This window comes from Oppia nitens, unplaced genomic scaffold (assembly GCF_028296485.1).
Source record: "Oppia nitens isolate AA-2021 unplaced genomic scaffold, nextdenovo-longstitch-racon4-pilon3 scaffold1_pilon_pilon_pilon, whole genome shotgun sequence".
Lineage (NCBI taxonomy): Eukaryota > Metazoa > Arthropoda > Arachnida > Sarcoptiformes > Oppiidae > Oppia > Oppia nitens.
Window position 1 is genome coordinate 12,139,258 of NW_026533199.1, and position 27,410 is coordinate 12,166,667.

Here is a 27,410-nt window from a genome sequence, read left to right on the forward strand (position 1 = left end):
TTGTTATAATTTAAATATTAATGTTTTATACAGTGATTGATTTAAAATTTTTAATTTATTTTCGATCAAATTAATAAATTATAACTTAAATAACTGGTTTCTCAAATATTAATTAATTAATTTTCACTCATTTTCATTTTAATTTTATTTTATATTTTAATAATTTATTATTTATATATAAAATATGTTTATGAATCATATAATAATAATAATCTAAATTTTTATTTCTGAAAAACAAGTTATTACATATTAAATTTATATTTTTAATTATTTTTTTTAAAATGCTTATAAAAATATGAATATTATATAATTTTTATTACAACATATTTGTTATTTTTTTAAAATATTTATAATAATTAGTGATTAAATAAAGTTAGAAAATGGTCACCATTTAATAACATATCAAATCATTATTATTTAAAAAATAATAATAAATAAGTTATTTTATTATTAAATTAAAGCATTAAATTAGTAGACTTATTGTTATCAATAAAATGATAGTTTTAGTAATATTATTGTCGATACTGTTAACCGGTTTAATGGCCAGTAATTCAACCAAACAGTTGAATAATTTAACCGAAAATTTGGTGATTCAGTCAAACAATGAATTTTCATTCAGAATATACAATATGTTAGCCAAAGATGACGACAATGACATTATCTCTTCGTTTTCAATAATATCGGCATTAAGTCTGTTATGTTATCTAATAATCTATATATTGTTATTAAAAAAATAATTAATTATTTTAAATATTAATATTTTTTTATATATATTAGGTATACTAATGAACGGCGCAAACGGCAAAACACTCGACAATTTGAAGATATTTCTTGGATATCAAAACAATGAGACAAATGAATCAATTAGTGATCAAACTATTAATAATGGATTTCAAACTATTAATAGATTGTATGAAAATAAAAGTATAGTAAATATAAATATTATTTATATATATATATATATATATTTATGAAAAAATTAATATAATAATAATCTAATATTTAATTGTCTATTATTTAGGCATTGATTATAAAAAATATTTGAATGAAACACAAGAAGAAAGAGATAGAGAAGTGAAACATCAGTTAGATATTGCAAATCTTGTCGTACGAAATGATAGTAAAGTACTTAAACAAGAGTTTGTCGATGCAATACAACTGGCCTTTAGAGCACAGGTAGATAGGGCTGACTTCAAACATAATTCAGTTGAAGAAACTGACAAAATTAATCAATGGATCCGCAAACAGACAAATAATAAAATAGAAAAAATATTTGACAAAATCAATGAACAGACATCTCTTATAATATTAAATGTCGTATATTTTAAAGGTATAATAGTTTTTAGCAGTTTATATAAAAAATATATATACTTTTAAAGTCAATTATTAGTAATTATTATTATAAATAATTAGGTAATTGGGATAAAGATTTTGATAGACATAATACACAAAAATCTACATTTTATAATAATGGCGCCGATTGTAGTAAAGTGACGGTAGACTTAATGTCGGCTACAAATTATTACCGTTACCTGAGCTTCAATGACCTAAACGCACGGCTCATTCAATTGCCGTATAAGGGAAACGAAATATCATTTGTTATTGTATTACCAAATGATAGAAACGGTTTGTCGTCATTGAAGTCTAAAATAAATGCCACAAACTTTGATAAAGCATTTAAATCAATGATTAACACAAATATAGAGTTATTATTACCGAAATTTATATCAAAAAAAGAGTACGATTTGACTACTGATTTAAATCCAAAACCAATTGCATTGACTACTGGAGCCGATTTATCACGACTGTCCCAATTAGGTGGTGGCGATCAAACCTTTACCCAAATCAGACACCAAACTTATATATCGGTTGACGAAGAGGGGACCGAAGCACTGGCCGTTTCAAGTTTTTCATTGGAATATCAAAACGCTCCGCCAGACGATCCACCCATTGAATTCCGTGTCGACCACCCGTTCCTCTACTATATTATGGATACAACTAATGGCTTGATTTTGTTTTCCGGACAAATCAATAAACTTTAAATTATTTGTTGTTGTTTTTTTAAATTTTATTAATTAGTATTTCTTTTTTTTAAAAAAAAACTTGCAATAAAAACAACAAATCAAAGACTTTATGATTGTTTGAAATTATTATTTTAGATTTTTTTTATATTTATATATAAAGTATATATATTTCAATGGTATTTGTCAAATAATTTTTTGTTGTTGAAAATATTTATGAAAGTTTTATCAAATACTATTTGATAATACTTTTATAAATATTTTCAACAACAAAAAATTATAACTAATATTAAAAGTTTTAATTTTTATTAAAAATTTATCAAAACTGATAACAACACCTTGCTATTCATAATTATATTAAACATTAAACATAATTATATTTTTTTAGTTATCTTATACAAAATGTTTTACAATTTAGTTAAAATACATAAAAATACTATTAATTATAAATTATCAATTTTATTTATTTATTTATTAAAATGTTTAACATTTGTGAAACATTTATTTTTGTTTATCTATAACATAAGTTTGCTAATAGTTATAATAAATAAAAAATTTCTTATTATTCAAAATAAATATGTTAAAAAAATATTTTTAATTAATACTATTTTAATAGTATATTATCTAATCTATTTTAGTTGTATTATAACTCTTTTTATATATATATATATAAAACCTAATATCATATTATTGAAATATTTTTTTTAAGTTAATTAGTAATTATATAATTTTTTTTTGTTATTATTCAAAGTAATAAATAAATACTGTATTATATGTTATCAATTGTTTTGTATATGTGTACTTTGAAGCTAACAGTATTATTTTTTATAAATATTTTCAATGATAACCATAATATTCAATGTTGTATAATCATAATAAACATGTACTTCAAAAAATAAAATAAAATAAAAACTTAATAAATATGATAAATCCGACTACACTTATAACAGTTTAATTTTATTAAATATATATATATATATATATATATATATATATATATATAGATAATAAAATAATATGATATCAGTAATCATTAGACGAAAAAAATAAATAAAATAAATTTCAATGTTTATTTATATTGAGATATTATATCAATTAGTATTGATGCAAAAATACTAATTGATGTAATACTGTAGCAATAAAAAAAATCATTTTTAAAAAAATGTTTTAAAAATTTAACATATTATTTTTTATTATATTACATTAAATTGTGTATTAAATGTTTGAGAAAAGTTATATAACTTTAATTACTTCATACTATATTATAATTACGGTAATATTATTAAAAATTATTTAATTTTATAAAATAATAATAATTATTATTATTATGTTTCTAGTTATTTAGTATATAGATTTTCAATCAAAATAAAAACTACAACAACAATAATAATAATAATAATATAAAACATGGCTTCTGGAGGTGTGGTTGTTGTCGATTCAGATACCGATGCTCTCAGACAACATATACGTGCGATAATTGCCCAAAAAGTTGATGAATATTCTCAGTTAGAGTTAGACGACGAAACTAATAAAAACCTAATCAAACAGGACGTCCAACGAGAGATGATATTATGGAAACAACATAGAAAACCAAACACTGGGTACTAATTATTAATTAATTATTTTATTTTTTTTGAAAATTAAATTTTACATTTAGTTTTAAATATTATTATTATTAATTTTTGTTGTTGTTGAAATTCTAGAAAATTGTTGACTAGACCTATGAAAAGTAAATATTTTTTTTAAAAAATATGTCTAAAATTAATTGCTTATTAATTTTGTAGATAATTATATAATTAATTTTTTGTTGTTTGAAATTTTTTTCAATAGAGTCCAATAACTATATTATAGATCAACTAATTGATGCCGAAATTGACAAAATAATAATGTAAATAAAATTATATAAAAAATATTTATATATATATAATTATATGTTTATAATTTTAATTATTTTTTTTTATAATTTACTAAACAATCTTAAGAGAACCTGACACTGAATCTAACTGTTCAACAACAATGACAACAAGTATCTAATTTTAATTAATATTATATTTATTAAAAATTTATTTATTTATTTTTTTTTAAAAATGTTTTTAAGCTACTAATTATGATAATGATAATATTCAATTTGTAAATGATTGTCAATTGGCCGAAGTTATTGCCGAAAGTAGCTATCAGTTTGCTAAACAAAACAACAACAACACTAACAGTAGTTTAATTGGTATATGTATTATAAGTTTTATAATTTTTAAAAATATTATTATTAAACAATTATTTTTATCACAAACCTATTCAAACATATTAGATAGTGTTGGTGGTGGTGGTAGTGGTGGTGCCAAACCTAAGCGACTATTAGCACAGGTATTACAACAACCATATATTAGTATTATTACTACAGCTATTGCTACTAAAATGGGACAGTTATCTCAGCAACAACAACAACCATCGACAAGTATTGGTGGCGGCAATAATCCTATTGAATATCATAATAATATTGAATCAGCAGCAGTAGCTTATGTAGGTGATGATGATGGTAATGGTGATGATGATGATGATCCAGATTTTCTAGAGGCAATTAGATTAAGCAAATTGGATGAAGAGGAACGCCTACAAAGTTAGATATTATTTTTAAATTAATTAATTAATTATATTAATTATTAATACTTATATTTATAGACATCAATGTTGACCTTAACAGCAATACCACATTAAATGATAATATTGTTGACAATAGTAATACAAATATTAGCAATAAACTACCCAAAATTAATTTATCAACTAACCTAGTTGATGATAATGATAATAATAATAAATTAGACAAATTACCCAGACAAATTAGTGCCGTAGAAAATATTAATAACAATAGTATTGATATTGATTATAAAAAATTTATGAAAACACTTCAGGAAAATAATAAACTATTGAAACAATTGAATAAATTAGAGACACGTCATGCAAATGATAAGCGTGTTTGGACTAAATTGATGGCTGAACTAACCGATAGATATGAGAAGCTATTGAAACAATCAAAACAGGATAAACTAACTATCGATATGTTAATGATTAAAAATGATTATAATAATAATAATAATAATAATGATAATGATACTACTAATACTGATGCTTAATAATAACCCCGGCAATAATTATAAATTATAAATTTCAAAAAAAAAAAGTTTAAACTTATATATTATATACTATCAGACATTTATTGTAAATATAAAAAAAGATTTTATTTTTATTTTTCTAATTTTCTAAAATTTTACTCTAATTATACTCTAGGATACAATGTTGACACTATACTGTATTTTGTATAATATAAATAATTGATAATAATTTATATTGCATTATAATTAATTATTTTTTTAAAAAAAAGATTAAAAATTTTATACTATAAATAAAATTGTTTTTTACCTATATGATAAAGTTTTATGTGTAATATCATAAATAATTAGTTTATCAAAAAATATTAATGTAGATAACTTTTTTTTAAATGTTTATTAATGTTTTATTTTCATAAATAATATGGAAATATTATTACTATATTTAAGATTGATATAAACATATTTTGTGTAATATAAAATAATATAAAATTTTAAGCTATTTATTAAGTTTGTAAATGATTATCAATTGACCTAGGTTATATTGCCATAAAGTACAGTATCTACCAGTTAGCTAAACAAAACAAACAACAACAACACAACTAACAGTAGTTATCAATTGGCAATTGATATTATTATAATAAGTTTTATAATTATTTATTTATTTTTTTTAAATATTATTATTAAGCAATTAATTTAGCACAAACCTACTCAACAACACCAACAACAAAAAAATATTAGACAGTGGTGATGGTGGTTTCATACCTAAGCGATCAATGGCAATGGTTATACAACCATTTATTAGTATTATTACTACTAGTGCTACTAATATGGGGGACAGTTATCTCAAAAACAGCACCTGTTTGCGGCAATAATCCTATTGAATATCATAATAATATTGAATCAACAACAGTAGCTTATGTAGGTAATGATGATGGTAATGGTGATGATGATGATTGATCCAGATTTTCTATAGGCAATTAGGTTAAGCAAATTGGATGAGATGGAGGAAAGCCTACAAAGTAGATATCATTTCTAATTAATTAAATAATTAATTATTTAGAAATTATTATTATTTTTTTTATTATATTAATAATTACTAATTATATTTATAGACAATTTTTATGTTGGCATTTAATAACAACAGCAACAATAATACTACTCTAAATGATAGTATTGTGTTTATAATAGTAATGATGATAAAAATATTACTAATTATAATAATAATGATAATAAAATTATTGTAATCCAGATAAATATTGTAACATTTTAAAAAAAATATTAGATACTATTAACATTAAAAAATAATTTAGATTTATGTAATTATGTAAATTACTATTTAATAAGTATTGCTTAAATGTTAATCATAAATATTTATTTTAAAAAAATTATTCAATAAATTTATATATAAGTCTGTAATATATGATTATGTAATTACGATATTTATTAATTTTTATTTTTCAATAAATGCATATTACATAATAATAATAAATTCAAATACATATAGTAATTATTATTAGTATTATATTTAGAAACTAAAATTAAAATATTTTTTACTAACAAATTATTACACTTAAATTTTTTTGAACACTTTAAAAAATATTTAAATTTTTTTACACTTGAAAAAAACACTTAACAGTTAAATAGTTAAAAACAAAAATTATATTATACTGTATAAACTGTACAAATTTATTATAATATATTAGTAATGTTGTGTATTAAAAAACTTTTTACATATTGCACTATAAGTATTATAAGTAATATTAATTATATTATAGTATTATTATTAAATTGTCATCAAATTTTTTTGTTTATATATATATATATTTATGTCTACTTTGAAGCTAACATTGATATATATTTTTGTTATCATATCTTTTATGGTATATATTTTTTTAAATAATAATACTAATAATAATAATTGTATATAAATATTTAAGCCCTACTGTACTATAAAAAAAAATTATTTAACTAATAATCATGACATATCCTACATATATTGTACATTAAACTTTTATTTTATGTATACTGTATATCATATTATATGATAATATATTAGTAATATATTAGTAATCATTAGAGGGAGAAAAAAAATTTAAATAATAAAATTTATTTTTATTTATTTTACTGTAATATTAAATATCAACTAATATTGATGCAAATAAAAACTTATAAATAAATAAAATATGTTTTTTTTAAATTTAACAAATAATATGATAACATTAAATTGTGTATTAAACTATTCAACTAAATATGGCTTAAATGTTTAATCATACTTTTAAAACTTTTAAAAACTAAACTAATTTAAGATATTTAAGATTTTTTTTATAAAGATTTTACAAAATATCTAATAATTGTTTTGATTTAATAAAAAAATATTGTTGATTAAATAAATTTGTTAAATCAACATAAATTTAGATTATTGAACATTATTTTTTTATCAAAAATATAAATTATCATAAAATTACTTTTTTGTTATAATTTTGTTTTATTTGAAAGTTTTATTTTTGATTATTAATTGTCTCTAATAAAACTAATGACAACAATGTTATTCATATAAATGTAAATATATTTAACTAAAACATTATATTTATCAATAATAATATGCAAATAAAATTAAATGTTAAATATAAAAAATAGTGTAATAATTGACTAAATAATATAACTTGAAGTTTATATTAGTATTCAAACATTAAGTTTTATTTTTTTCAAATTTAGTTATTAGTTTGTTAGTCATTATAAAAAAAAGTTTTATATTAGTATTATTTTTTTTAAAAAATAATAACATATAGTTATATGTGTTATTAAAATTGTTATCATTTTTTTGTTTGTTTATATATATATATATATATATATATATATATTTATGTCTATTTTTTTGAAGCTAACATTGATATATTTTTTGTTATCATATCTTCTATGATATATATTAATATATATATATTAAAAATAGTGTAACTAATAATAATAATAATAATAATAATTGTATATAAATATTTAAGCCCTACTGTACTATACAAAAAAAATTATGTAACTATTTATTATGACATATCTAAACATACATATAGAGTAAATTTTTATTTGAGTTATACTGTATATTGTATGATAAATACAGATATTGTTGTACAGTATATCATATATCAGTAATCATTAGACGGGGAAAAAATAAAATTTCAATATTTATTTTTATTTATTTTAACTGAAATATCATATCAATTAATATTGATGCAAACAAAATTGTGTAATACAGTACTAAATTAAAAAAATATGTTTTTTTAAATTTAACAAATAATGTGTATTAAACTAATATAATGTAATTATATATATATATATTTTTTTAAATATTTATAATTACTTTTTGTAATATTATTTTTGTTTAGTTATACAATAATAACAACAATATAATATATATATATATATTTAAAAAAACATGGCTTCTGGAGGTGTGGGCGCCGCCGATACAGATAACGATGCTCTCAGACAACATATACGTACAATAATTGGCCAAAAAGTTAATGAATATTCTGAGTACGAGTTGGACGACGAAACTACCAAAAAACTGATCAAACAGGACGTCCAACGAGAGATGATATTATGGAAACATCATAGAAAACAAATGCAAAACAATGGGTAATAATGTATAAAAAAATAGTTGTATTTTTAACTATAAATATAAAAAATTATTATTATTTTTTTTAAAAATATTTTACTTATACTGTATTTATTATAATGAATCTATAGTAAACCGCAAACTAGATTAGCTAAACTAAAGCAAACCGTAACCAAATTAATTAAACCGCCACCACCTGATCCCCAGGAGATAGTATTGATGAACAAGGATGACCAACAATTTCATTTGGCAATGGCACTTAGTCGTCAACATTTAAATAACCATGATGGTAATGCTGGTTTCAATATTTTTTTTAGTAGTTTAGTTTTTTTTCATTAAAAATAAAATATTTTTTAATTTAATTTTTATTTTTATGTTTTATCAATAAAATAGATGAACTAAAACTAATTGGTGAAGCAATTACTTTAAGTGAACAATCAAATGTAATTGAAAAATATAATCATGGTAAGTTTATAGTTTATAATTTTTTAGACTATTTTTTTAACAAGTTTATTTATTTTAACTACTACTAACTTTTTATTATTATTATTATTATTATTGTTAAACTAGATGAATTACAATTAGCTATAGAATTAAATAAGCATGGTGATGATTACACAATACAAACTAATAGTAAATTTAATTGTTTATTATTATTATTATTATTTATTATTTATATATAAAAAAAATACTATTATATTATTGTAAATTATTATAAAACTTAATTTTTTTTTTAAAAATATATAGTTATCGATAATAGCGATGATAGTGACGATAATAATAGTTATAGTGTCAATGATTTAACCAAATTTGAGTGCGATATATGTGCCGATGATTTCCCAGTTGACAGTGCCGTTAGCTACGGGTGTGAGCATCGGTACTGTGAAGACTGTGTACGTAATACGATGACCGTTGCCATCGATGACAATCGTATTGAATCGCTTGCCTGTCCGGCGACCGACTGTACCGCTGAGGCCACACAACAACTGGTTAGGCGTATTGTGGGACAGGAGTTGTACAACAGATACGATCTACTATTACTTAAGGCAGCGGTCGGTGCTATGCCTGATGTGGTAAATACTATACTATATTAATACTTTACAAAAAATGATTATTTTATATTAATTTTATTTTTTTATTAACAAACTGTTTAATTAAATGCAATTTGTTTAATAAATATTATTTATATTGAAAACTTTTAATTATTTAGCTTGGTAAAGGTTGATATTTTGTTATAGAAAATTATTTTTTTTTTATTTTTAACTAATTCTAAACTAATAATCAAATACTGTATATAATTTTTAATATTAGTATTTATAATGTATAATTAAGTATATATCTAATAGTTCTAGTATTTAATTATTAATTACAAAAAAAATATTATTATTAATACTAAAACAATAACAATATAATATTTAACAATTTTTTTTATATATAACAATCTTTAATCTAATTTATTATTGTTTTTTTAAACTAATTTATAAGTTTCTAAAAATTAATAGTTATTAGTTTAAATTGTGATTTTAATTATTATTATTATTATTATTATTATTATTAATATTAAAATAGCAGTTTGTTTTAAAATAAATAAACTATTTTAAGATTATAATTTTAGCAAAATTGTTATGCACACAGCACTGATTAAAACATAACATACCATTCCTAAAATGGTATCGGTATGTGTTTTAGTAGTCAAAACCCCACCCAAACGTACTGACCAACAAAAACTGTTGTGCTGTGAGGTCCCGGAGCGAGTCGAGTACTAACAGTGTATCAGTAAAGATCAGAAAAATTGTTTCAATCAGAATAAATGTTTTGAAAACAAAATATGTGTTTTTATTATTAGTTTTATTTAATGTTAAGTGAAAATTCATTGAGACTGAGAGAGTGATCCCATAAAAAGGGATAACAAGTGAAGATACGATAGCTATCACCGAACCAGTTCCAGAAAATTGATTGTTAAGTCATATATCAACACAAGAGATAACAACGAGTGAAGATACGATAGCTATCACCGAACCAGTTCCAGAGAATTGATTGTGAAGTCATATATCAACACAAGAGATAACAACGAGTGAAGATACGATAACTGTCACCGAACCAGTCCCAGGGGAATTAATTGTGAAGTCATATATCAATACAAGAGATAACAAGTGAAGATACGATAACTGTCACCGAATTGATCCCAACCGGAACCACAGTCGACATAATTAGTAAGAAAAAGATAATAAAACCGAAACGAAAATCTATTACTACTGAAGAAGTGATTACACCTCAAGAGATAGCGACATTTGAGGACATCATAACTACCGCTGAACCAGTCCAACAACAAACCTCGGGAACTATTCGATCGGTTGATAGACCAGATATCGGGTCAATAGAGAGTCGACCAGTAATTACCGTCGGTAAAAGTGAGTTGACCATTCAATAAGTAGTATACACTGGGCTATCATTGATAAATAATTTTACCTAAGTAGTATACACTGGGATATATGCTGATAAATAATTCTATCTAAGTAGTATACACTGGGCTGTCAATGATAATAATTTTATCTAAGTAGTATACACTGGGCTATATACTGATAAATAATTTTATCTAAGTAGTATACACTGGGCTATCATTGATAAATAATTTTACCTAAGTAGTATACACTGGGATATATACTGATAAATAATTTTATCTAAGTAGTATACATGGGTTGTGACACCTAATGAACAGGTGCCAATACTAGACCGTTACATAGATACTATTTTCAGAAGTAGGGGATGATAAATTCCCAAAAGCCCCACATTTTAATTATTGGTTTTAATTAATTTATAATTTGAAACTTATTATTTATTTGACTTAAATGTATTTTGCTTTTATGTTTTATTATTTGCTTCCCTTGACTAACCCGGGCAGTTGTGCCCTGGGCCGGGTGAGTAGCCCTGGCAGTCGAGGTGTATCCGAAACAAAAAACCTATCCTTTTATTTTATGTTTTTATTTTCTTTAAATTTATGTAACGATTTAATTTAATAATTTATAAATAAGTATATGTAATTGTGAATTACAATCGGCCGTAGTAGTTCACTTTTGATTTACTTGTTAAACACTAAGCTAAGAACACTTGTGTATAATTTGTTCAATCGAAACAAACCATTCCATGATTTAATTTATTATCTTATCGATTAAGTTATCTAACCGGTTCACTTCAATTATTTTATTATTTTAATTCTAGTAATTTATAAGGCCTAGTGGTATACCGTCGTTGATATTGGGCTATAATTTTATAAGTATTATAATGTATAAAACTATATTATTGGAAGGGAATATAGGGTCAGGAAAGACAACCTTTAGTCATTATTTGAGTCAATCTCAAATAGCAAACAGACTTTCTATACATAATGAACCTATAGATAAGTGGAGAGACCTAAACGGCCTTAACTTATTAAAAGCCTACTATAGAAAACCTAATAAGAGAGCCTTTTTATTCGAAAGTTATGTTGCACTTACAATGATTGACCATCACCGAGCGTTGCCACGTGATGGTAGTGACATTAAGGTTATGGAAAGATCGTATTTCTCCGCGATTCGCGTCTTTAAACCCACACTTGTTGATCAACATCTCATGTCTAATTATGAGAGCGAGGTGTTTGATGCTATAGTTAATGAACAGTTATCTCAATATGCGGACGCCTTGAAATACGATCTAGTAGTTTATATTGAGACCCCAATAGATAAACTCACAACCAATATATATTGTCGAGCGCGGGCCGAGGAGAGTGGTTACATACGTGTCCCTTACCTCCTTGAGCTTAATCATTATTATAACCAATGGTTAGAAAATCTACCGGAAAACATACCGGTTATTAAGGTTATGAATAATTCAACCAGAAAACAATTAGAGTTAATGACTCCTACATACGCCGAGTCCATTGTTAAAGCACTTGACATTTAAAAATGCTGTGAGTAGGCGACCCGTGTGACGGCACTGCTGGGCGTCCGCTTCACAACTTATAAATGTTAGGTGCAATTTGTGTGTAGTATTGTGTATTCTATAGTGTGTGTATGTAGTATCTGTAATATGCTTAACACTAAGGTATACTTAGGTGTTTTCGGTAAAAACAATGCCGGTCACCCGATGATATACCTAACATTTTATGCTTTAATTATTTTATATATTAACATTTACATATACACCAACTAACATGATTTTAATATTCAACAGTATACAATGTCGGGCCTATATGACGATAGTAGCTACAGTAGGGATTCATTGTCTAGAGTTGAAGAACTAATACGTGACAAATCAGAAAAGACAAACGTGATAACCTATATATTTACGCCTAACGACCGACGTTGTCTAGAAGCCATCGAATGCGTGAGATGTAGAGGGAAATTTATTGAACCGGGTTTATATTACAAACATTTGGTCTACAAACATGATTTTAGCGCTTTCCAAGCACACAAATTCATTGGAGAAATGCTACATCACGGGTTTGAACCACCAATAATTTGTAACAACTGCAGCGAAGAATTCTATGATTACACAAAACTACATAATCATCAAGTTGAAAGTAGGCACTGCAATGATGAGCTAAATGTTATGAAGTTACCGGACAAGAAGAGAATAAATAGTCCATTCTATAAAAACAAAGTCCCAATTGTCTGTCACCAGTCTAATAATACCCACGGTAACACTTTGCTTCAAACCTTTACGACTACTAAGTATAGTGGCGACAATAATTGGCCAAAATTAATACAAACTTCTTTTGCGTGCAATGACGAAAACTGCAGCAAAGTATTTCATACTATAAAAGAACTAAATCAACACGGAAAACTAGAACATGGCACGTGTCATAAATGTGATGAGACATTTATAAATCAAGAAAAACTCGATCACCATTTAGTTTACAAACACAACAGAGATCCTAAGTATCATTGCATTACAGGCTCATGTGATCAAAGATTTTGCTGGCAAAACGCATCGTTTAGACATCTCGACACTTACTCGGCTGACTGTATTCGTCAGCTCAACAACGGCAGGCCCAAATTACCATCTGATCCTTTAGTTGAACGGACTAAACGTTTGACAGAAAATATAATGAAAACACCCAAACTTGACAAACAAGCAAAAACATTTTATTGTTTATTATGTGAAAGGAAATTCTCAAGTGGCTACGATTTATACAATCACAAGAAAGCTATGCACAACCGAAAACTCAAGTCGGCAAGGAAGTGTGACCTATGCCCCGAATTTTTCATTGAGAAGGGAGATCTTGTTCTACATCGTCAACTTAATCATAAAATTAAATTTCGAAAATTTCCAACCTCATATAGGTGTTGTGATTGCAACAAAGACTTCAGATCACCCAAAACCTTGCGCGACCACAAGGAAACTCATCATGGGTTGAATTTGTTTGATTGCATCTATTGTAATGAAAAATTCAGTACAAAAAAAGATTTGGATTCACATAACATAATTTGTAAATCAGTTCGGATAAACCCCGAGACAATAACACTGGAAGATAGTGACACATCGCGTGAAACCTTATCTCTCACAACGAATAACGGTCATCGATCCCCAGAATACTCACCGATGGATTTACAATTAATAAGCTGTCAAAAGGAAGGTTGCGACGAACAGTTTTTAACTGAAGAAGACTTGAGCATTCACGTTTATCTTCGTCATCAACCCCGATATCCTTGTTTGAATTGTTTTGCAAAATTCGATTCTATCATTACTTTAAACGAACACGAAAGACGTCAACACGGAAAGACTAACTTTGATTGTCTGTTTTGTATACAATCTTTTGGCTCATTAACCGAATGGGAAAAACACCATAACTTATGTAAACCAACTAGAGATCCCGACACAATAAGTCTTGATGATATAAGTAACTCGTCAATGACACCCTATGTCCCGACACCATCACCACCTTTAATTACAAGACTTCGAGTTAACCAAGTTCGGACACAATCAAGTGTTAATACGAGTACCATCAAATGCGATCAGTCAGGTTGTCCAATGATGTTTTCATCAATAAGTAAAATGGTGGAACATTTTAACACTCATAAGTTGTCGCCTATTCAGTTGCCATTTAACTCAACTGACTAAAATATTTACCTTTTTACTTGCTTATCGACATTAAACCCAGATGTAATACTGAATATTAAATGTTTGTGCCTGAATTAATGCTTTTCTTTGTTTCCACCTACCTACCCTACTAATAGATGTCGAATACCCAATGTCAGGAAATGGATGTTGCGGGCAGTGACAGCGACGGGCCATTCGATCCAAACGAGTCGATTTTTCCGACACAACATACTTTACGCAAGATACGAAGAAATATCAACAAACTTTACAGACGTGTTAAGGCAAGAGTAGAAGCCATAGAGGCATACATCGCCGAAAACCCGAATCCAACCAACTTAGAACAAACAAGGAGGATTGGAGAACTGAGAGTGCAATTACGACTACACTTACGTACAGTGGCCGAAAGTTCGGATAACATCGAGAGGCATCAACGTAGCAGACGAGAAGACCGGCCCGAAACCTGGAAACATTATGAAAAATACAGGAACCTGAGAAGGCTACAAGTCCGGAACCTGATTGAAATGGAACCAGGACTCCGATTAATATGCCCTCTTAAACCCGATCATGCCGCAATACTCCAAAATAATAAATGTTTTATTTGTTTCAAAAAATGCTGTTAGAATAACAATAAATATGTCTTACAATTAATTAACTAATGTATTTTGTTTGTTGATCTATTTAAAATAAATGTTTTATGCAAATTAATGAATTGTGTTTGTTGTATGAATGTATGGACTCGGGTATGAAAGGTTATTAGATTGATGTTAATACAAAGAGGTTCTACCAAATATATAGAATCAGTTGTTGACAAGTTTGTTTTGAGTTAATTTTAAATTAATAGGTTAATAGTTAATGTAGACTTTGATAATCAAGGCCCGCATTGATCTTACATTTACATTAGATGTCAAACCAAACAAAACAAATTATCAACGAAATCGAAAAGAATTTTCCCGACTACCGTCAGATTAAGAGAGAAGTCACTAAAGAAAGAGAGAAAATCACTTACATTAGGAAGGAGCTATACCGACAGGTTGAAAAGGTTAAGAAGGGGAAACCAACATTTAATGTAGCTGTCAAACCTCAGTTTCCTGTAATTGTGTTTCCTAAACCTATTCAATTCAGATTTTCTGAATATTGGTTAACAACACTAACTAATTATCATATACAAGCTATGGAAAGATATAACGATTGTCGATTAAAATTAGAATTCTATAAACACGAACTATCAAGAATAGCCGATTATCATGAAATTAATTTAGAGTCAATAATCAGTGAATATGATAATCATTTTAGTATACCTGATAAAACAAATTGTAGTGAATGTAGAAAATCGATATTTGTTTGTCGAACTCACATTAGACCAGAAGATACTATAAGTAGGCCGGAAGTCATAGACGAAGAGACACTTTCGATGTTGGCTAACATGTCTGCTGTTGCCGTAGATGTCGAGTCAGCCGATCTTATACCCAATAACGCAAAAAAGGGAAAACCAATCGCAATACGCGTAGCATTAATGGGTGAAGTGCCAAAAAGAGATAGAAAACATTTGAAGGGGCGATCACACGTTCCCGACTACAAACTGATATATCATTCATTCTGGTCACCCCCGACGACCGGTCGCATCAACTGTTGGAAACCAATAACTGGTTATAACTTAAGAGACTTAAAAGAACATTCAGATCAGATGATGGTGAGATCAGTGGCTAGAACTAACTTTCTTAAAATAATTCAAAACAAAATTTTAGTCACCTGTAATCATGAAAGCGACCTTAAAGCTTTGGAAATAAATCAATCTGAAGTTAACTACAGGGACATACAAGACTATTATCGTCGACCAATGGACGCCGGAATACAATCAGTAAAATTGGAATGGCTAGCCAAGTACATATTGGATACAGACATTCAAAACAACAAAGCAATTAAATCTCACAGTCCTGTAACTGATGCATGCGTTACCCTCCAACTCTATAAATTAATCCCGAGTGATCACTGGGTCGACCCGACTCGACAAACTTTGGGGATTACAATTAGATGTCCTGACTCTCCTTTAATAAGATTTTACGACAACTTTGAACCTGATTATGAACCCGATTGTTAGATTAACTTTACGCTACTTTATACTTTACAGTCAATGTCTTCGACGATTATACTTTTACTGCTTTGCTTCACCTTATCCAATGTCTTGTCGCGAGGACCTCCGTCTCTACCAAAATCGTGGTCGCGTAGAACATTTGGCTCGGAAGATAAGACTATAAACCTGGATAGCTATATGACAGCGGAAGATTACAAAGACAATATCTTATCTATGCATACATGGTGTTATAACGAGACAAGGCATTTTATACGAGACCCTTTTGAAACTAACACTTATAGGACCATATGATAAGGAAATGCGTTCGGAAAGCAACGAAACCATAAATACAGTAAATCAAGAGACAATTGATGACTTTGCAAAATACGCGTCTTTCACACCAGATCAGGATATTTTTTCAAAAATAAAAGGGAGGAAGCGAAATTTCCGTATCTTTGATCCAGATAGATACAAACTACAAGTTGAATTTGATAATTCTAAACTTACTGCAATTTCAAATTATTTAATGGAATCAACCAAAGAGCTGGAAGCGATGGTGATCGATATTGATGATAACTTTGTTTCACATGAAGAACACACCACATTCTACACCTATATAACCATAATTGCCGATTGTTTGAAAACTTTTGCGACTCTGATTGTGTTATTTGGAATAATGACATATACAAGGCCGTTTGGACGCATAGCTGGAACAGTGTTAATTATCCACAGCCGTCGAACTGATGCGCTTTCTTTCGATAGTATAACTACATATGTTGGAAGCTTTGATATCACTATCAACTTTCTATTCGTAATAACTTGTATAGTTATGTTAGGTCTATACGTTAAACTGGCCTACTTTAGGACAATACGGTTAGCATCTTATGAAGGACAGTGTACGGCACGCAGTACATCAAACAATTTTGCATTGGTTATCAGTCTCGAACATAAGGCCCATTATTTCAGATATAAGCTTTTTGAAACAATCAATTTAAGAATCCCGCTAATGAAAGGACTTAATAGCGAAAATTCAATAGTTGAAACTGATTTTGGACCGGATGTATGTCGTGTTGAAGTAGTAAACCTTTACAATCAATGGCTAATACGAAACAAACACCTGGAACTAGCCGAATTGGTTATGATAGTTGGGTTAGATAATTTGGGGAGAATTGTTAAGAAATACAACCTTAATGTCAAGTTACCCATTCACAGAATATCATGGCAACTACCTACAACAAATCAAGTCAAACCTGACATAACCTGTCATACGATTTTGTGCGGACGATGTATCGTTAATGCGATACACGTCTAAGTCTATACACTCACTAATTAACCAATTATTTGCCTAGATGCTTAACCCCGACGCAATATTAGAAGAGTTATCAACTATCACCGCCGCCGCGCCTATGCCACATGCTATCGATTTAACAAGAGAATCAACAAGTAAAGAAATTCAGACTCCGCCACTGTATAATGATAAACCTATAAGATACACTAACCAATTCACGGACCTACACGGATTCAACCCACAGCAGACCGACCTGCCCACAGCTCCAACAATTTCTGACATAGACTTAACAAGATATCGGGCTCCTTATAGTCTTAATAAAAATAATTGTCCTCCCTATGATCCTTTCAACATTAAACGTTGGATCGAAAAATATGAAAACGCGACCGCGGGATATACCGACTATGATCGCCTTAACCACCTGTTTTATTGTTTTGATAAAACAGACTATTATGACTACTACTCAAAGCTAAAGAAATCTAATCTCTTAAATAACTGGCCGGAAGCAAAAGCCGTATTCCTCGCAAGACACACAGATCACTTCGAATGCAGTTTCGAACAGTTAGTTGACTTTAAGCAAACCAACAATGAAAGTGCAAAAAAATACATTATGGAGAAAGAAAGCATGATATCCTACTGTAGCCATCCTATACCAGATGAACTTGGCATTGAACTGATAAGAAAAGGCTTACTTTACCCTATCCGAAGCAAACTACCAACGCAAATAAACTCAATTGAAGAATTAATACAAGTCGTAGTCCCGATAGAAAGACAATGTCTAGAAGAAAAACTTATTGGCCCCAATGCTATATCAAATATAGGTATAGACCACTCTCAAGAATTACAGACAATACGAATGGACTTACGACGGTTACGTAACGACTTGCGAAACGCTAGAACTTTTGGGGGAAGTTTGCAGAATACTATCCCCAAGGCAGCCGGTAGCAATCAGAGACAAGATGTAGTACGACCATCGAACGTCGTGCGTGACACTCGAGGAAATATTCAATGTTGGAATTGCCACGAATATGGTCACATGTCAAATACCTGTACAAAAGACAAAAAGGAACCGGTATGTTACAGATGCAAAGAGGTGGGTCATAAATCCCCACAATGTCCACGAAGTAAACAGGGAAACTAGTCGCGAAGGTACAATCTGTAGGCGTTGTACCCCATCGAATTTATCGAAGTTCGCCTTCAAATACTTTACAAATTTATATAACAATTAACTCAGTTAAATATCTAACGCTTTTGGACACAGGCAGTGAGCGATCACTTATGCCTATAGATACTGCACGCAACTCTAAATTCAAATTCACAAAACAAAAATTAACTATGTAGCTGAGATGATAGCCGGTCATAAACAAATCATTTCGTATTGGAGTCCATTGGTATTCACAATAGAAGAAGGCAAGAATATTGTAACGGTCTAGTAATACTAGTAGTATTCATTGGGTGTTACAACCCGTTGCAACTACTTATTAGATAAAATTATTTATCACTACATAGTTCAGTGTATACTACTTAGATAGAAATTATTTATCAATACATAGTTCAGTGTATACTACTTAGATAGAAATTATTTATCAATACATAGTTCAGTGTATACTACTTAGATAGAAATTATTTATCAATACATAGTTCAGTGTATACTACTTAGATAGAAATTATTTATCAATACATAGTTCAGTGTATACTACTTAGATAGAAATTATTTATCAATACATAGTTCAGTGTATACTACTTAGATAGAAATTATTTATCAATACATAGTTCAGTGTATACTACTTAGATAGAAATTATTTATCAATACATAGTTCAGTGTATACTACTTAGATAGAAATTATTTATCAATACATAGTTCAGTGTATACTACTTAGATAGAAATTATTTATCAATACATAGTTCAGTGTATACTACTTAGATAGAAATTATTTATCAATACATAGTTCAGTGTATACTACTTAGATAGAAATTATTTATCAATACATAGTTCAGTGTATACTACTTAGATAGAAATTATTTATCAATACATAGTTCAGTGTATACTACTTAGATAGAAATTATTTATCAATACATAGTTCAGTGTATACTACTTAGATAGAAATTATTTATCAATACATAGTTCAGTGTATACTACTATTAAATAGTCAACTCACTTTTACCGACGGTAATTATTGACCGACTTTGTATTGACACGATAGCTATTGAGTAGTTTCCGCAGTTTGTTGTGGAACTGATTCGGTGACAGCTGTAGTATCTTCAACTGTTGTTATCTTAATTATGTCGACTGCAGTCCTGTTGGGATCAATTCAGTGATAGTTATCGTGTCTTCAACTGTTGGTATCTCTTCAGTTGGAATCGCTTCTTCAGTTGTAATTGATTTTCTCTTTGGTTTAATAATCTTTTTCTTACTGATTATGTCGACTGCAGTCCCGTTGGGATCAATTCAGTGATAGTTATCGTGTCTTCAACTGTTGATATCTCTTCAGTTGGAATCGCTTCTTCAGTTGTAATTGATTTTCTCTTTGGTTTAATAATCTTTTTCTTACTGATTATGTCGACTGCAGTCCCGTTGGGATCAATTCAGTGATAGTTATCGTGTCTTCAACTGTTGATATCTCTTCAGTTGGAATCGCTTCTTCAGTTGTAATTGATTTTCTCTTTGGTTTAATAATCTTTTTCTTACTGATTATGTCGACTGCAGTCCCGTTGGGATCAATTCAGTGATAGTTATCGTGTCTTCAACTGTTGATATCTCTTCAGTTGGAATCGCTTCTTCAGTTGTAATTGATTTTTATTTAATTTCAAACAAAATTAATAGTAATAATAATGACACATATATTCTACATACAATTTATTTATTAACTTTTATTTCATACTAGATTTTTACATATCATTTCATGTTTACAACAACACTGCTAATCCTCTACTCGATCGGGAACTCCTGATCCCAACAGTTTTGTTGGACGATCAGTACGGGTGGAGTTTCACTCACAGTACACATAACAATACCATTCAAGGAATGGTATGCTGTATGTGTGTGTGTGTGTTATACATGTATACTAAAATTGTTTTCGTTAAAATAGTTTGTTAAAAATAGAAACTATTTTTAATGACTATTTTATCGGCATCCTGACCGTGGATCGGTCCCCGATCAATTACATTCAAGTTTTATATTTTTTTGGTATTTTAGAATGCTTAAAACAACACAAATTAAAACAACAATAAGATAATAGTAAACATCAAACGTTTAAAATGCTACAATAATTAAAGCAGATAAATAAGTTCAAGTTATACTTAAAATAAACATTTAAAGTCGTATTGATCACTAAGAGAGTAATCAAAGCGAGTCTAAATATTCTACGCGTAGAACTTCAAAACCGCCAATGTAGAACTCCTCCTCTTCATTGGTTTGACGACGTCGATACAACAGCCGGCGAAATGATATCTTCATTTCCCACTGTCAAAGAAGTAACGGACTGTGGAAGTTCGCAGACGACCACTCCTTTGTCAGGGATCTCATAAGTTTTCCCTGTATTATTATTACTATCAGTACGCAGACTGATTTGCGAACATGAAACATCATTGGTTTCATGTGAGATATCGCTGATACTTGGGCTATTATTATCCTCAAAATATTCTGTTTCGATAGGGTCTCTTAAATACCATAATTTAAGTTGTTCTATAGGGACTTTAGATCTTTCCCTTGGGTCTGAAAGACTTTCAATAGTATAGTTGTTTGGTGGGTCACCGTGTATTTTGACCAATTTATATGGTCCGAAATATTTTAACTGCATTTTAGTGTTTACCCCCTTGTGTCGTAAAAGTTTGTATCGTCCAACCGTGTCTCCGATAGTGAAAAGTTGTGGACTTCGTTTTTGATCGTAATAGAATTTTTGTTTGTCCTGAGCGGACTTTAGAAACTCTCGGGCAACTTCCCTGGCGTCGGCTAAATAATCGCCAGTTGTTTGCTTTGGGCTGTCGAATGGTAAACCAAAGGCAACATCTATGGGTTTACGAACGTGAAAACCATGCATTAAATAAAATGGGGATTTTCCAGTAGAAGATTGAGTGGATGCGTTGATTGCAAACTCTATGTACGGAATAACCGATGACCAGTTTTCTTGATTGCTGTGACAGTATAATGAGAGAGAATTTATTATCGTCCTGTTTGTTCTCTCCACTAGTCCTTGTGTTGATGGCTTATAAGGAGCACAGAGACTATGTTGTGTTTGAAAGCTTTGAAACACGACTTCCATTGCTTGCGATATTAATTCCCTTGTCTGGTCAGTCAATATACGCGTTGGACAGCCAAATCTTAAACAAATTTGTTTTATAAAGAACTCAGCTATTCCTTGTGATTGCCTATCTTTGATTTTTCCCAGAATTACAAATCGTGTAGCATAGTCGACGGCAACAATGAGATAACGATAGTCATTGCTACGGGGTAACGGTCCGACCAGATCCATGCCTATAAGGTCCATTGGGTGTTCGATAGAAATTGAATGTAGTAATCCTCTCGGATATGTTGTCTCATGTTTACGTCGTTGACAACAATTACAGCTTCTTACGAATTTATCCACATCTTTCTTTCTCTCCGGCCAATAGAATCGACGATAGACTTCACTCATAGTGCGATCTCTTCCCATGTGTCCTGATGTAAGTGATCCGTGTAAATCGGAAAGAACTAATTCTCTCAAGTGTTTTGGTAAGCAAAACAAGTAAACAGGGTGTCCCTCAAAGTAGAATATTCGGTAAACGCTTCCATCAAGAAGTACATGTCTTTTTTGTGTTTCTAATTCGTTTCTTTCCAATGATTCTATGAGAGACCGAGTCCAAGAATCCTTTAGTTGTTCTTCTCGGGTGTTTATTAATTCTTGAGCGTTAGACTCTGTTATTTGATTATTATGTATTTTAACAGTTTGGACACTCGTTAAACTATTTAGTGTGAATTCCCAGCCAAAATCTTCGAATGATTTGATATCCGAGAAATGTATAATTTCCTTTCTCGCACGCTCTATATTGTTTAAAATACATTCTTTAGACTTGCATAGCGTTATTGAAGAACATTTAGCTTTTGACGGCTTAATGGCTTTACTATCGATTAACTCTTGTTCTATTATCGGAAGTCTTGACATACAGTCGCTGTTCTTGTGAAGTGACCCAGATTTATATTCTATGCGTAAGTTTGGAATTAAGTGTTGTATTTCTAAAGCGTATCTTCCAAGTCTTCCGTTAAGATTTTTCATTGTTGTAAGAAAGCAAAGACTGTGATGATCTACGCGAACTGTAAATGGAGCGTTGTTAATGTATTGTTGTACGGCTCTGATGCCTTTTACTAGCGCTAGGGCTTCTTGATCGGTGACACAATAGTTCTGTTCTCTCGGACTAAATTTGTAACTTCCGTATAACAGTACTCTTTCGATACCGTTCTGTAACTGATGTAAGACCCATCCGGCGGAATATTTACTAGCGTCTGTGTAGAGAATTATCGGCCCATCGGGCTTATAGTGACCAACGACAGGGTATGTAGACAATTTTTCTTTTAATTTATTAAATGCAATATCACATTCATGTGTCCAATTAATTTTGATGACCTTTGCAGCGATTGTCTTTTTTAATAAATCTGTGATTGGTTTAGCTATCTTTGCGAAGTCTTTAATCAAACATCGATAATAATTACATAATCCTAAGAAGCGTCGCACGTGTTTTAGTGTCTTTGGTTCAGGCATAGTTGTTATCTTCTCGACGTTAGTAGGGTTAGGGCTGATACCGTCCATGCTTACGATATATCCTAAATACTGTAATTTCTTTGCTAAGAATTGACATTTCTTTGAATTAACTCGTAAATTTGCTTGTTTAAGGCGGTCAAAGGCAAGACCTAAGTGCTTGAGATGTTCTTCAAAAGTCTTAGAATAAACCACTATGTCGTCTAAATAGACTAGGACAAACTTGAATAAATATCCAGCGAAAGCCTTCTGCATCATTCTTTCGAAAGTAGCCGGTGCGTTGGTTAGACCAAAACTTAAGACGTTATACTCGTAGAATCCTTCGCTGCATATAAATGCAGTTTTGTGTTTGTCCTTTTCTGCTATTTTGATTTGATGAAATCCGGAAAACAGGTCGAGACTGGAGTAATAATTACTGGACCCCAATGCATGCAACAAATCGTCTATTAGTGGCAACGGAAAGCGGTCTTTAATGGTTGCAGTGTTGAGTTCTCGATAGTCAATGCAAAATCTCATGTCTCCATTTTTCTTGTAAGCTACTACTACAGGGGCGGCATAACAGCTTCTTGACTCGCGAATTAATCCTTCTTTTAATAGTTGTTGCACATGGTTTTTGATAAATTCAGCCTTGATTGGGTTTGTGTGATACGGTTTCCTATAGAAAGGCACATCTGTGGTTAATTCAATAGTATGCTCCAAAATGTCAGTCGTGCCTATGTCTTTTAAGGAGGTGACAAAGAAATGCCGTTTTGTTATTAAAAAGTCTTTCATTTGATTGAATTCATTGGTGTTTGTTCTATCTATCATGCTGTCAATGTCAACTTCTTCAGGTATATCGATAAGATTTCTTTCTTCAATTTCATAATCCGTAGTGTCATCCATATGTATATTCATAATTTTTAACTTTGTTTTTTCTTCGGTTATTGTGAGCATCATTGAGCTAATGATGTCTTGCGTGTAGTTGTCATCAGGTTGGTAGTAAGGCGACATAGTGAGTAGCTCATTGACATCCATCGTGTCGGTAGGATCGGGTAATTTAAAAGTAATTTTTGGTGCATCTTCTGTTAGGTTTATTATGTCTATATGTTTATTTATAAAGTCCATTCCTAACAGAATCTCTTCGTTTTGACCGAAATGTAATAGCATGTCTTGATTAAACTGATAAATATTCTTGCCTTCTTCTATTGTGAATACCAATGGGCTCCAATACGAAATGATTTGTTTATGACCGGCTATCATCTCAGCTACGTAGTTAATTTTTGTTTTGTGAATTTGTAATTTAGAGTTGCGTGCGGTATCTATAGGCATAAGTGATCGCTCACTTCCTGTATCCAAAAGCGTTAGATATTTAACTGAGTTAATTGTTATATAAATTTGTAAAGTATTTGAAGGCGAACTTCGATAAATTCGATGGGGTACAACGCCTACAGATTGTACCTTCGCGACTAGTTTCCCTGTTTATTGCGTGGACATTGTGGGGATTTATGACCCACCTCTTTGCATCTGTAGCATATCGGTTCCCTTTTGTCTTTTGTACAGGTATTTGACATGTGACCGTATTCGTGGCAATTCCAACATTGAATATTTCCTCGAGTGTCACGTACGACGTTCGATGGGCGTACCACATCTTGTCTTTGAGTGCTAGCGGCTGTTTTGGGAATAGTATTCTGCAAATTTCCTCCGAAAGCTCTAGCGTTTCGCAAGTCGTTACGTAATCTTCGTAAGTCCATTCGTATTGTCTGTAATTCTTGAGAGTGATCTATACCCATAGTAGACACAGCATTGGGGCCAATAAGTTTTTCTTCCAAACATTGTCTTTCTATTGGGACTACGACTTGTATTAACTCTTCAATTGAGTTTATTTGTGTTGGTAGTTTGCTACGGATAGGATAAAGTAAGCCCTTTCTTATCAGTTCAATGCCAAGTTCCTCTGGTATCGGATGGCTACAGTAGGATATCATGCTTTCTTTTTCCATAATGTATTTCTTCGCACTCTCATTGTTAGTTTGCTTAAAGTCGACCAATTGTTCGAAACTGCATTCGAAGTGATCTGTGTGTCTTGCGAGAAATACAGCTTTTGCTTCTGGCCAGTTATTTAATAGATTAGATTTCTTTAGTTTGGAGTAGTAGTCATAATAATCTGTTTTGTCAAAGCAATAAAACAGGTGGTTGAGACGATCATAGTCGGTGTATCCAGCGGTCGCGTTTTCATACTTTTCGATCCAACGTTTAATGTTGAAAGGATCATAGGGTGGACAATTATTTTTATTAAGACTATAAGGAGCCCGATATCTTGTTAAGTCTATGTCAGAAATTGTTGGTGCTGTTGGCAGGTCGGTCTGTTGTGGATTGAATCCGTGTAAGTCCGTGAATTGGTTAGTGTATCGTATTGGTTTATCATTATACAGTGGCGGAGTCTGAATCTCTTTACTTGTTGATTCTCTTGTTAAATCGATAGCGTGTGGCATAGGCGCGGCGGCGGTGATAGTTGATAACTCTTCTAATATTGCGTCGGGGTTAAGCATCTAGGCAAATAATTGGTTAATTAATGAGTGAATAGACTTAGACGTGTATCGCATTAACGATACATCGCCCGCACAAAATCGTATGACAGGTTATGTCAGGTTTGATTTGATTTGTTGTAGGTAGTTGCCATGATATTCTGTGAATGGGTAACTTGACATTAAGGTTGTATTTCTTAACAATTCTCCCCAAATTATCTAACCCAACTATCATAACCAATTCCGCTAGTTCCAGGTGTTTGTTTCGTATTAACCATTGATTGTAAAGGTTTACTACTTCAACACGACATACATCTGGTCCAAAATCAGTTTCAACTATTGAATTTTCGCTGTTAAGTCCTTTCATTAGCGGAATTCTTAAATTGATTGTTTCGAAAAGCTTATATCTGAAGTAATGAGCTTTATGTTCGAGACTGATAACCAGTGCAAAATTGTTTGATGTACTGCGCGAAGTACATTGACCTTCATAAGATGCTAATCGTATTGTCCTAAAGTAGGCCAGTTTTACATATAGACCTAACATAACTATACAAGTTATTACGAATAGAAAGTTGATAGTGATATCAAAGCTTCCAACATATGTAGTTATACTATCGAAAGAAAGCGCATCGGTTCGACGACTGTGGACAATTAACACTGTTCCAGCTATGCGTCCAAATGGTCTTGTATATGTCATTATTCCAAATAACACAATCAGAGTCGCAAAAGTTTTCAAGCAATCGGCGATTATACAGTAGTTATATAAGTGTAAAATGTGGTGTGTTCTTCATGTGAAACAAAGTTATCATCAATATCGATTACCATCGCTTCCAGTTCTTTGGTTGATTCCATTAAATAATTTGAAATTGCAGTGAGTTTGGAATTATCAAATTCTACCTGTAGTTTGTATCTGTCTGGATCAAAGATACGAAAATTTCGCTTCCTTCCTCTTATTTTCGAGAAAATATCTTGATCTGGTGTGAATGACGCGTATTTTGCAAAGTCATC

At 29.9% G+C, this 27,410-nt stretch overlaps 3 protein-coding genes across 7 annotated transcripts in view; all 3 read left to right on the forward strand.

The window, feature by feature from the left end:
* The first annotated feature begins 355 nt into the window (after positions 1-355).
* Positions 356-2,104, forward strand: LOC128951917 (serpin B3-like). 3 transcript variants are annotated; one of them, XM_054297220.1, is made up of 5 exons: positions 356-690; positions 778-924; positions 1,022-1,330; positions 1,414-1,626; positions 1,705-2,104. In XM_054297220.1, the coding sequence occupies exons 1-5, from the start codon at positions 495-497 to the stop codon at positions 2,040-2,042; spliced, it is 1,203 nt and encodes a 400-aa protein (XP_054153195.1). In that variant the 5' UTR covers positions 356-494; the 3' UTR covers positions 2,043-2,104. The 3 variants fall into 3 exon arrangements, with proteins under 3 accessions (XP_054153195.1, XP_054153194.1, XP_054153196.1); XM_054297219.1 differs by having other exon boundaries at positions 1,414-2,104; XM_054297221.1 differs by lacking the exon at positions 356-690 and having other exon boundaries at positions 784-910; positions 1,414-2,104.
* A 1,127-nt stretch (positions 2,105-3,231) lies between these two features.
* Positions 3,232-5,222, forward strand: LOC128951918 (protein DDB_G0276689-like). Of its 3 annotated transcripts, none has more exons than XM_054297223.1 (9): positions 3,232-3,294; positions 3,359-3,622; positions 3,725-3,750; positions 3,852-3,909; positions 4,004-4,047; positions 4,120-4,242; positions 4,327-4,382; positions 4,443-4,635; positions 4,698-5,222. In XM_054297223.1, exons 2-9 carry the CDS (start codon positions 3,429-3,431, stop codon positions 5,147-5,149), a joined length of 1,146 nt encoding a protein of 381 aa, XP_054153198.1. In that variant the 5' UTR covers positions 3,232-3,294; positions 3,359-3,428; the 3' UTR covers positions 5,150-5,222. The 3 variants fall into 3 exon arrangements, with proteins under 3 accessions (XP_054153198.1, XP_054153199.1, XP_054153197.1); XM_054297224.1 differs by having other exon boundaries at positions 4,452-4,635; XM_054297222.1 differs by having other exon boundaries at positions 4,327-4,635.
* Positions 5,223-8,508: 3,286 nt separating this feature from the next.
* The window catches only part of LOC128951533 (uncharacterized), a 32,223-nt gene continuing 13,321 nt past the window's right edge, over positions 8,509-27,410 (forward strand). The window contains exons 1-5 of the mRNA XM_054296780.1: positions 8,509-8,752; positions 8,864-9,021; positions 9,126-9,197; positions 9,303-9,365; positions 9,480-9,805. Coding sequence (XP_054152755.1) covers positions 8,553-8,752; positions 8,864-9,021; positions 9,126-9,197; positions 9,303-9,365; positions 9,480-9,805 — 819 coding nt within the window. The 5' untranslated portion in view covers positions 8,509-8,552. The remainder of the gene's footprint in view (positions 8,753-8,863; positions 9,022-9,125; positions 9,198-9,302; positions 9,366-9,479; positions 9,806-27,410) is intronic.